This window comes from Elephas maximus, chromosome 3, assembly GCF_024166365.1.
Source record: "Elephas maximus indicus isolate mEleMax1 chromosome 3, mEleMax1 primary haplotype, whole genome shotgun sequence".
NCBI classification, from domain to species: domain Eukaryota; kingdom Metazoa; phylum Chordata; class Mammalia; order Proboscidea; family Elephantidae; genus Elephas; species Elephas maximus.
In genome coordinates this window covers 192,695,871-192,708,080 of record NC_064821.1, presented here as the reverse complement: position 1 = coordinate 192,708,080, position 12,210 = coordinate 192,695,871, and the positions used below count along the sequence as shown (strand labels likewise).

General features: G+C 49.0%; 1 protein-coding gene across 2 annotated transcripts in view; it reads left to right on the top strand.

Moving 5' to 3' along the window:
• The window catches only part of KCNN3 (potassium calcium-activated channel subfamily N member 3), a 183,509-nt gene that overhangs the window by 57,786 nt on the left and 113,513 nt on the right, over window positions 1–12,210 (top strand). For both annotated transcript variants that reach the window (XM_049880648.1, XM_049880647.1), the window contains exon 2: window positions 1,807–1,902. In XM_049880648.1, the coding sequence (XP_049736605.1) occupies window positions 1,807–1,902 (96 nt within the window). The remainder of the gene's footprint in view (window positions 1–1,806; window positions 1,903–12,210) is intronic.

Genomic DNA, 12,210 nt, shown 5'->3' with positions numbered 1-12,210 from the left:
CTCAATCACACTCGCAGCCCCTCTCTGAAAGCTTTCTCAGCTCTGTCCACACTGATGGATCCCTCCCTCAAACTCCCCTAGTCCTGCTATAAGCTTCACTTGGCAATTAATCATAGCCTACCTTTGAAATACCGTCTATTTTCTTAAACTCTTTTAAACCCATCACCGTTGAGTCAATTCTGACCCAAAAGGACAGAGTAGAATTGCCCTATAGGGTTTCCAAGGAAAGCTGATGGATTCAAACCGCTGACTTTTTAGTTAGCAGTAGTAGCTCTTAACCACTGCACCACCAGGGCTCCTCTGTTTAAACTGACTTTTCTTACACTTCAGTTCTGTTTCCCAAATTCTGTTTCTCATTGGAGAGTGTGACTGAGGGTGTGTGGGCAGTGCCCTTAGCTGGGAGTCAGAGGCCCTGTCTTTGAACTCTGGCACAAGCCACTTCCTAGCCCTCCACTCCCAACCCCCCAACCTCTGCCTGTAAAAAAAAAGGGCTATAAAATTGGGATAAAGGCCAAGGGCGGTTGTGGGTTGTGAGGATGGATGAGAACAAATGTGCAAATCTGCCTTGTAAACTGTAAGGTGCTTTACAGAAACAGGCATTGTGATGCTTACCAGCTCAAGGTCAAGAGCTGGTTCCATGGGACAGGCATCTCTTGGGACAGAGCACAGGGCCGGTACACAGCACCTGCTCGGACATGCTGCCCCATCTCACCTGCTACCTTTGCTCAGGGCTGTGTTCCCAACTTTCTCCAGGACTAGGTGCCATCTCTCCCTCCAGATGCCCAGAAGTACACCAAGTCCCCAACCCGGATGCCTTGAATTTGTAGAGAATGCAAAATAAATGGTATTAGGAGCTAAGGCTTCCTCTTACATGTCCAGGCACTGTTCTAGGCTCTTTACATATACTAGCTCCTTTATTTTTCATAACAACCCTGTGAGGTATTGTTAATATTATCTCTGTCTTACAGATGAGGCAACAGAGAGCAGTGGGGTGGAGTAAGCAGCCTAAGGGCCTGTAGCCAGCAAGTGGCTATTAGGATTTGGACTCAGCTCTCTGGCCCCAGCACCCCTGACCCTAACCACTTGGCTGCAAGTTCTCAAGGCTGCACTGAAGGCCATGTGGCCCATCCCTGCTTCCCCCAGCCCCAGCAGGACGGACCCTCAGGGCTCTTCTCCTGCCTGGTACCCCTCTCTGATCCCAGGCTCATCCCTCCTTTCTCTGCCAGTAGCTCCTCGGCTGCCCCGGCCTCCCTCCCCTGCCCTTGGCCTAAGCCAGCAGATGAGAGCTGCTGCCAGGACTTTCTAATTCATTCCTGAAAGAACTCTGCATTGTTAGAGATGGAAGCGACCTTGAAATCCTCTGGTTCAGGTTTGCTATGAGAAAAGAGAGGCCCAATCTGGCATAATATTGATGCCCACACCATATAATAGCAGCACAAAAAAGAATTATGTTCCTATGACTTATGAGCGTGGAGGCAAAAATTCTAAATAACACAGCAGCAAGCAGAATGCAGCCACGTACAACAAACATAATACATCATGCCCGAGGAGGGTTCATCGTAGGAATGGAGATACTATTGCCCCCTAGAAAGCAGAGACTTGGGGAGCAGCTGCTGAGACGGAGCTGGCCCAGGGCATGGCCCAGGCTCTTTTCTGGCTCAGGCTGACTTTGGGCTACGCCCTGCCCCCAGGAGGGGCTGATGACTGTCCTTCTTTGCCCCCACGTCTTCCCACCTCCTCCTCAGAGTGAAGTGAGACTCTCCTTTCCTGGAACCCCCTAATTCTCTCTTTCCATTTCTCCTGCAGGATTCCATGTTTTCGTTGGCCCTGAAATGCCTTATCAGTCTGTCCACCATCATCCTTTTGGGTTTGATCATCGCCTATCACACACGTGAAGTCCAGGTAGGTGCCCTCACCCTCACCCCTCAGGCAGTGGCTGTCCTTTTTGCCTTGCTCTAGGCTGAGCCCACCCCCACCCTAAGGCCCACCCCCCATGCAGCTGCTTGAGTGATTTTACAAGACAGTGTCCAGGGTCATGGCTCTTCTCTTCTGGTCTGGACCCTAATGGAAGAAGGGGTCGTGAGGCTGCTCTGTGGCTTTAGAACAGCTGTGACTATATCTTCATCTGAGATCCCAGAGGCAAACATATGGTGTCATAATTTTGGTGGGGGAGCTGTCCTTCTTAGGACCCTCCCTTAGCACCCTTGTAATGTGAGGGCCCCTTGTGAGTTGCTTTGCCTTTTCTATTTCTTGCTGGATCTTTTCTGAATTTGAGCTCTGAATCCATCCAGTGAAGTAGACCTACCTTGTGTTTCCCCTACACACACACACACTTGCACACACAGGCTCACACATACAGAGTCTGTCTCACACATACACACACAGTCACACTCACACATACACAGTTTCTCACACACACACACATACACACAGTCTCACAGACACGCTCACGAATACACACAGTCTCACACACGCTCACAGTCTCTCTCTCACACACACACACACACACACACTTACTCACTGCGGCAAACATCTTTAGGGAGTCTACTTCTGAGGGGTGTAGACTTCACCCCTGCTGGATTCTGCCAGGCTGGGAGGTATCCTTTCTAGATAGAAGTCTGAGGCAGTGGAGGAGGCCTCTGTTTCTTGCTGCCCAAGAGTGACTTGGCACCTGGAGGAATATTGCCCGCTTCCAGTTTGGCTGACATAAGGAGGAGGGTTAGACATAGGCTGGGGAGGTCAGACAGGAGCATCCACACCTGTGGCATCTCCTCGTGGCAGCGAGCCTTCCCGTCACCTGGCCCTGCAGGCTGACATGCTCCACTGTAGACCTGGGTAGCTCGAAATTATCCAGATGTTTTTTTCACACACTTGTGAATCTGGAATCAATCCCGATCCTTTGGTCAGAGGATGACAGTTAGATCCACACCTGGGCAGCAGGCGAGAGAGAGACAAAGACCAGAACTCACAGTCAGAAAAACTGGGGTCGTGGCTTGGCCACAACCTCTTCTCACGTTGTCCTTGGCCAGGCCTGTAACCTCGCTGGGCCTGAGTCTTTTCACCTAAAGCGTGGGGGCTTTTATTCCGACTGATGGGTTGTCATGAGGATGGAATGAGGCGGCATATGTGAGAGGGCTTCGTAAACCATCAAACCCTATTTACATCCGGTCTGTTTGTCACTCAGCATTTTCTGAGGGGAGCAGCTGGACAGATGCAGGTGTGAGTGCCTCCTCCTTCTAACAGGTAGTGCCCGCTCCCCTGGAGTGTCAGGGCCGGGGCTGTGGGGAGGCAGCCCTGCCGTGGTGACTGTCTGAATGCAGAATCCTTGTCTCTGGGCCATCTTGGCCAGACTCCATTCTGCTTATGACCAGAGGACACTCATCTAGACAGTTGGGACCCTTTGGCCTCTGGAGGGTCACGGGTGCCTGGACAGAGGTTGTGCTCTGTGGGCTGAGCCCCAGATGCCTCTAAGCAGCTTCCTTCCTGGAGTCTGAACTGGACAAAGCTGCTTGACTTTAATCTAGACCCGTGCCCAGTCAAACCCAGAAAGGAGTCAGGAGTACAGGCAGGAGGAACAGGGGCAAGAGACAAAATAGCACCAGGAGTCAACAGTCTGGGCTCTAGACCAGGCTCCACCTCACCCCACACCAGCCACGGGACCCATCTGTAGGGAGTCTACATTATTGTGTATCGCCCTGAACCTGTGCAGAAGGTGTCACACAGGCCAAAGAAAAAAGGCAGAATCATAAAACTCCTTTATGATCCAGGCTTGAGGGAGGGGGAGGGAGAGAAACATCCTCCAGACTCCACCACACACTATGGTTCCTCTAAGCCTGACTACTTCCTGTTTCTGCTGCAGGCATTGGGATGGGTAGAACCAGGCATCCCTGGGGCCCTCTGATTCCCCCAGGAGCCTTGTTTCCAGCCCAGGACCTGCAGCCCTGGCTCTCAGACCTGACCTGGCCCAGCTGTGGTTGCAACCTCAGTTCTGGTGCCATATTGCTGACAGGCCAGCACTTAGCCGGGCACTCTGTGCCCCATCCTCAGTCATGACCCATCACTGTTTCAACCCTAATCATGGACAGTAGGTAATGCTATTCAGGTCACTTGTCTTGGCCTGACACTCATGGTATGAAGAAATAAAGTGAAATTCATGGCATTGAACTCTGACTGAGACACTCCAGCCTGAATGACCTTAGGCTGGTACCAGCTTCTCTGGCCTCAGTTTTCACGTCTGAGGCATGGAAGTCATATCACCCACTTTGGTGAATGCTTAAGCCTGTTGGTAATAGTGTATAGTACAGAGTGGGCTTTCAAGAAACGGAGTTTTTTTTTTTTTTTTCAATTTTTATTGTGCTTTAAGTGTAAGTTTGCAAATCAAGTCAGTCTCTCATACAAAAATTTATATACACCTTGCTATATACTCCAGGAAACCCTGGTGGCGTAGTGGTTAAGTGCTATGGCTGCCAAACAAAGGTCAGCAGTTCAAATCTACCAGGCGCTCCTTGGAAACTCTATGGGGCAGTTCTACTCTATGAGTCGAAATTGACTTGACGGCAGTGGGTTTGGTTTTTGGTTTATATACTCCTCTCCCCCTAATGAGACAGCATACTCCTCTCCACCTGCTATTTTCGTGACCATTCAGCCAGCTTCTGTCCCCCTCTGCCTTCTCATCTGCTCTCCAGACAGGAGCTGCCCACATAGGCTCATGTGTCTACTTGATCCAAGAAGCTCACTCCTCACCAGTATCATTCTCTGTCCTGTAGTCCAGTCCAATCCCTGTCTGAAGAATTGGCTTTGAGAATGGTTCCTGTCTTGGGCTAACAGAAGGTCTGGGGACCATGACCTCTGGGATCCTTCTAGTCTCAGTCAGACCATTAAGTCTGGTCTTTTTACGAGAATTTGAGGTCTGCGTCCCACTGTTCTCCTGCTCCCTCAGGGGTTCTCTGTTGTATTCCCTGTCAGGGTAGTCATCGGTTGTAGCCAGGCACCATGTAGCTCTTCTGGTCTCAGGCTGTTGTAGTCTCTGGTTTATGAGGCTTTTTCGAAATTGAGTTTTTGATTCCTTTCCACTGACCTCTGCCCTACTGCTTCTAGCTGGGCCCCAGTCCGTGCATCAGCCAGCCCCACCAGATTGGTTACTGTCCAGCCCCTTATCCTACCTACGCACACTGTCAAATGGGGAAAGCCACCAGCACCTGGCTCCCTCTGTGCCTCTTACTTTTCTAGTAAAGTTCTTTGCACAAATAGCTGGGCCTTCTCCTGCCAGAGGGAAGCGGGAATGGTTTGGGCCCCAAGAGTCAGAAAGGAGAGGGTTGTTCCTTTTCAGGGTCCTGTTGTATGTACCTCATCCAGCTGTATTATAGTCTTCTGTTCTATGTCCTTTTCCCCAACGTCAGGGACAATGGCGTCATTGATCTTTGCATTTCTAGCTCTCCCCTGCCTCCCACACAAGGGCTGACAAACAGCAGGTGTTTTCAATTTTGAATGAGAGCATGCTGGATTTAAGAGATCTAGTTTCCAAGTTTCCAAAGCTGGTTACACCATTACTTAGCTCTGTGGCCTTGGGCCTCAGTTTCCTCATCTGTTAGTTGGGGGTCCTAAATCCCTGTCCCTGGATTCTGTAATTCTCTGGGTTAGGTCTGGCTACATGACTGGCTTGGGGACCTGCTTCCTGAGAATGATTCTTGTTAGTTGCCATTGAGTTGGCTCTGACTCATGGTGAACTTTCGTATAACAATGAAACGTTGCCTGGTCCTTTTCGGTGTTCACGATCGTTGGTGAACCTGTTGCTGTGGCTATTGTGTCAATCCAGCTCCCTGAGGGGTTTCCTTATTTTCTCGGACCCTCTACTTCACCAAACATTCCTGAGAATGGAGGGAGGAGTTATCCCAAGCATGGCTGACAGTAGTTATTCAGAAAGCTTGGATAACCACTTGGAACCCATCCGTCAATAGGGAAAGGCCGGCTGCTGCTCATCTGTAGTGAAGCGGGGTGGTGTCAGGGTGCAGCTGGGTCGTCTCCTCCGTGGGGCGGAGTCGGGACTGTTTGTTAAGAATCTGTTCACCACTTCCTTTATCCACAACAGTTGCTGGTAAGTTGGCTAAATTAGCCAGGGGGACCAGATGACCATGACCCCATCTCCCCCCAGTCCTGTCCCTGATGCTCCCATTCAGGCCCCAGGCCCTGGTCCAGCACACATGTGAAGCTGAGCGTACCTTCTGGAATAAACAGTTGCTGTCAAGTTGATTCCAACTCATGGTGACCCTAAGTGAGCCAGAGTAGAACTGTGCTCCCTAGGGTTTTCAATGGCTGGTGTTTTAGAAGTAGATCACCGGGCCTTTCTTCTAAGGTGCCTCTGGATGGACTCGAACCTCCAACCTTTTGGTTATCAGCTGAGTATGTTAAATATTTGTACCACTCAGGGATTCCGCCTTCTCTAATAGAATTCCTGTTTGTTAGTTTAGACGGCTTATGTTTTTGAGGAAGAAGAATTCTGAAAGACTATTGGGTAGCTCCCAACCAAACTCTGGCTTCAATCATGGAGCCTATGGGTTGGAATGTTCTTGGGGGAGACTTTGCCCATTCCCCCACCCATGCTCTGTGTGCTCCCTGCCTATGACACTGTGCCCACTGCCCCCTGAGGTCGGTTCTCCCACCGTTGGGCAGTGTGAGCCTTTAGCAAGTCTTCCTCCCACTGAGGAAATGGCCCCCCCGTAACTTCTACTCAGTTTTGGTTCTTCGTCTTGAGCAGAGAAAAGAAAGTGCCTGTGTCTCCCGTGAGGAACTCTGGTGGCAAAGTGGTTAAGTACCCAGTTGCTAACTGAAAGGTTGGTGGTTCAAACCCACCAGCTGTTTTGCAGGAGAAAGACCTGTTGATCTGCTTCCATAAAGATTAAAAAAAAACAGCCTTGGAAATTCTATGTGGCAGTTCTACTCTGTCCTATAGGGTTGCTATGAGTTGGAATTGACTTGGCGGCAACAGGTTTGGTTTGGTTTTGGTGTTTCCCACAAGGTAGCCTTCGTAGTTGAAGATGGCTGCCCCAGCTTTTCCTCACTTTCTTCTCTCAGCGTTTTGGGGGAGGGAGCTTTCAAAGGCTCATGTGTCTTTTAGCCACAGGCTTCCTGGAAACAGCAACAACAACCAAAAAAACAATGCATTTTGTTTATTTACGAAAATGTTGACTGAAAACCGTGCTGTCCCCTGGAGGGCTCATCCACTCCTGGGGTTTGGCGATCTCTCCAATGATGCCCAGATGGACAGTGGAGCTTCCTCTCCCAGGTGGCAGGCTCATGTTTTAGACGCCATTGGTGCATTCCATAAAATGCAGAACTTTTTATTGCTCCTCTAATACCCTCCCCCTCCCTACTCTTGATTACCCATCTAGCTCATTCATTCATTCAACGTATATTTAACAAAGGTCTACTTTGTGCAAAGTGTGGGATAGGAGCCCATTTCTCTGGGCCAGAAACCCTGAAATCACTGTTGCTTCTTTTCCCCAACCCTCGCACCTTCTCATCTCCTAGGGCTTGCCAACCCTGAGTGAATCTGTAGTTCTAATGAATGTCTCTGGTGCCATTCCTGGAAGGTGGGACAGCAGGTGGTTGAGAACACAGACTCTAGCTAGACCAGCCCTGCTTGGGTTCAAATCATGCTTACTGTTTTACTTAATCTCTCTTAGTCCATTTCCTTTCTGTAAAATGGACCCAATAATAGTACCTATCACGAAGAGTTGTGCAGATCAAATTGGTTGATATATGCAAAACCCTTAGCTTTTTTTTTTTTTTTTTAGCTTAGATGAGGACGTTTGTCTGGCAGACAGGGTAGAAAGGACACCCTGGGCAGGGGTCTCAAAATTAGCAAAAACCCAGAGATGAGAAATAGAGTACACTGAGAATGCCTCCAGGGTAAGGTCATGGGGAGTCCCAACATGCTGGACAGAGCCTGGCATATAACAGGTGCTCAGTTTGTGTCATGGATTGAATTGTGTCCCCCCAAAATTTGTATCAAATTGGTTCGGCCATGATTCCCAGTATTGTGTGGTTGTCCTCCATTTTGTGATAGATCCAATTTTTCTGTATGTTGCAAATCCTAATCTCTGCCTATGGTTAATGAAGCAAGATTGGATTATGTTGAAGAGGATTAGGGTGGGATATAACACCCTTACCCAGGTCACATCCCTGATCCAATGTAAAGGGAGTTTCCCTGGGGTGTGGCCTGTACCACCTTTTATCTTACAAGAGATAAAGGAAAGGGAAGCAAGTTTTCGGGGGTGGGGGGACTCATACCACTAAGAAAACAGCATCGGGAGTAGAGTGTGTCCTTTGGACCTGGGGTCCCTGTGCCTGAGAAGCTCCTTGACCAGGGGAAGATTGATGACAAGGACCTTCCTCCTGAACTGACAGAAAGAGAAAGTCTTCCCCTGGAGCTGATGCCCTGAATTTGGACTTGTAGTCTACTAGACTATAAAAGAATAAACTTCTCTTTGTTGAAGCCATCTACTTGTGGTATTTTTGTTATAGGAGCATTAGATGACTAAGACAGTGTTTGTTGAATTAAACTGAGGGGGGATGACTGTGCACGCAGGATAGGACATACAGAGCTCACATCATCTAATGGGTGGATGGTAACTTTAAAACCAGTTGCCATCAAGTTGATTCAGACTCATGGTGACCCCATGTGTGTCAGAGTAGAACTGTGCTCTGTAGGGTTTTCAATAACTGATTTTCAGAAGCAGACCACCAGGTCTTTCTTCTGAGGTGCCTCTGGGTGGACTCTGTGATGGTTAAGATTGTGTGTCAACTTGCCTGAGCCATGATTCTCAGTGTCTATATGTGATCACTCCCATGATGGAATCTGCTGAGTAGCCAATCAGTTCAAAGGGAGTTTCCTTGGGGGTGTGCCCTGCATCGGAATGTAAGCAGAGGTTCTGGCTTTTTGCTTGCTCTGGATCCTATGGCTACCTCCTGTTCGTCTGACCTCCAGCTCTTGGGACTTGGCTCTCAGCTCATCTGCCAATCTTGGGATTCATCAGCCTTCACAGCCTGTGAGTGGGAGCCCTGCTCTTCAACCTGCTGATCTTGGGTTTGCCAGCCCCTGCAGGTATGTGAATTGAGAGAAGCATGTATCCTGATCCATGGACTTGGGACTTTCCAGCTTCTACAATTGTGTGAGCCGTTTCCTTGACATAAATTTCTCTATATTCATATGCTTTACTAATTTTGCTTCTCTAGTTTTTTTTTTTAGAGAACCCAGCCTAAGATAGACTCCAACCTCTAATGTTTCAGTTAGGAGCCCAGCTCTTAACTGTTTGCATCACACAGGGACTTCTATGGGAACTTTAGAGCTAATTAACTTCGGTATATAGCTATTGGCAATATTCAAAGTAAAAGGCATCAGTCAGGACAATGGGGTGGAGTATCCATTCTTGTTTGGAGCTTTGATCCCCTCAGGAACTGACCCTGGCCTCCAGAGGCTTCCAGTCAACTTCAAACTCAAGAGAAACATAATGATAGTGACAAGATACGGGTCTTTAGCCTCATTAATTTGAAATACAAGGGACCAAAAAATGGGGAGACTTTTAACTCATTAAGTATATAAAACTGGATTTTTTTTTTTCTTAAATACCAATAGAGTTGTCAGCTGACAGGGAAATTACTTCAAATTATAGAGCATAAATTATATACAAGAGGCAGCTCGTGGTATAAAAAGACTCACCCACCATGACATGATGGTCCCGTAGGTTGTAACACCCTGCTGGGTGCGTATAACATGGCTATCCCAGGGGTGAAAGAGTCTGGAATACAGGAGGTTGTCTAGGGTCCCACTGCTAAATGGGTCAATTGGGGGTTAGTGGTGCTTTCTGGACAGGATGGTTCAGGACGAGTCTTGTTCTTTGTGCTTATCCTCCCTTCTCCCTATAACAAAGAGTGGGCTCATGTCACTTCTAGAAATGTCCCCGTAAGGCCACCTGGCACTGAGAGACAGGGGTATAACAGCAGAGCTCTTCACTGACCTCTCTAGATCTGCTAATCCTAACAAAAAAAATGGTTGAGCCCATTCCTTCCTTTATAGACAAGCATTTATTGCAGGACTAGTTTGTGCCGGGCATTGAGCATCCAGAAATAATTCAGACCCAGTCCCTACCTCTGGGAGCTGACTGTCCTAGACCTTGATCCACTGTGACACAGTGTTGTTGTTAGTTGCCATTGAGTCAATTCTGACTCATGGTGAGTCCTTGAGACGGAGTAGAACTGCCCCATTGGGTTTTCTAGGCTGCAATCTTTACAGGAGCAGATCTCCAGGACTTTTCTGTCATGGAACTACTGGGCCAGTTCGAACCACCAACCTTTAGGTTAGCAGCCGAGCACTTAACTGTTGTGCCACCAGGGCTCCTTGTGACCCAGGGTACTAAGTGCCACTTGAGGTGTGTGTGAAACACCATGTGGCCACAGAGGAGGGAATGATGCATTTCTCCCAGAAGGGCCAGAACAAGTTTCATAGGAAGATGATGCTTTAGCTGAGCCTTATGTTCACCAGGGGCAGCGACCTTGTGTGTTAGGGACAGACCTGGCCTGGAGCATTGCAGGGGTTTGGGAAAGAAGAGAAGACAGTTGTACCTGCCCTCCAGGGTAGATGGTGGCTGCCCAACTCCAGTGGGGACTGGGGTCTCTGTACCCCTCCAGGGACCTGGTAGACATTCCCTAAGGTTGTCTCTGGGTGGCCGTTGATGGATTTGAATTGTTTGTGCTGTGCTCACAGATGAGCCAATGGCCAAGGTACCCCTTTTTGAGCTGGACGGATTAGGGGTCCCTGAGATTCTGGACCCCTAGACAGACCTCCCAGCCTGCCTTGGCCAGAGGACATCAGCCCGTCAGCCAATCTGATGAACAGAGAGGAGAGGAAGCTCCAGGCATCCCAGGTGGCTCCAGTACCGAAGGGGTGTCGAGCTCAACAAGAAAATTCTGGCTGGTGGCCTCTTCTGCCAAGCTCACGTCCATCTCCTGCTCCACTTTAATTAACGCTTCCTTGCTAGATCTCGGCACACACGGGAAATCGAAAGTAGAGAGTGTGTTCCAGGGGGCGGCGTCCGGCCTGGGCCCCAGCTCTAAGGTGATTCGCTACAGCCCTGCTCTTCCTGGGCTGCAGCCACCTGTGCGTCAGTCGAGGACACTGCTGCCCCTGCCTGGCCCACCCACGCCTGGGGAGGCTGGAAAGAGAGGAGGCCCGGAGAAGGTACGCCATCGACTTGGCCCAAACAGCTGAACACCGTGAACTCCCGCCAGACCCACCTTGTGAAGACAGAAAGTTATGGGTCTAAGAGGCTGACGCATCAGCAACCGCCTCAGTGAGGATGCCATCTCCTCATGGCGTCTAGTACTTTGTATTTCTGGAGTGTTTTCACATGTGCTGTCAGAACGCTTGCCTGGCTGACTTCACCTCCTTAACTTGTAGGTCTCAAGCAGATGTATTTTCTACTCTAAGAACCATTTCCAGCCTGTCCTTCTTCCCCGCCCCCAGGGCAAGGTGCCCTTCCTAGGGGTTGACTTAGCCACCAACTCTGCCCTGTCATTGCATGTCTTAGGCTGAATTGTAAATACCCTTTTCTTGCCCACATCCCCTTTCCTGGGTGTGGGCTCCATGTTTGAGATTCATTGCGGCATCTCCGGAGCCAAGAGAATGCCTAGTACAGAGTTGTTGTTGTTAGATGTTGTAGAGTGGATTTCAACTCATAGGACCCCATGTGACAGAATAGAACTGTCCCACAGGATTTTCTAGGCTATAATTTTTTTTTTTTAATCTTTAAGGGAGTGGATTGCCAGCTCTTTCTCCAGAGGAGCCCCTGACTGGGTTCAAAACATCAACCTTTTAGTTAGCAGCTGAGTGCTTAACCATTGTGCCACCAGAGCATAGTAGGTACTCAATAAGTGTAGGTTGAATGAATGAATGGATGGATGAATGGATGGACAGAAAACTTGTGGAATAGGGGCGGCAGACTCCTTTATTCTACAGAAGAGAAAATGGGAGGAGCAATTTGTGTACAAGCTATTGAATGGGAAACTACTTTGCTCTGTAAACCTTCACCTAAAGCACAATTAAAAACAAAAACATCATCATTAAAAGAAAAAAGAGAGGAAGAAAATGGAGTCTCTAAGAGGCTGAGAGACTTCCCTGAAGCTCACAGCCCTGCCTTCTGTCCCATGCTTTTT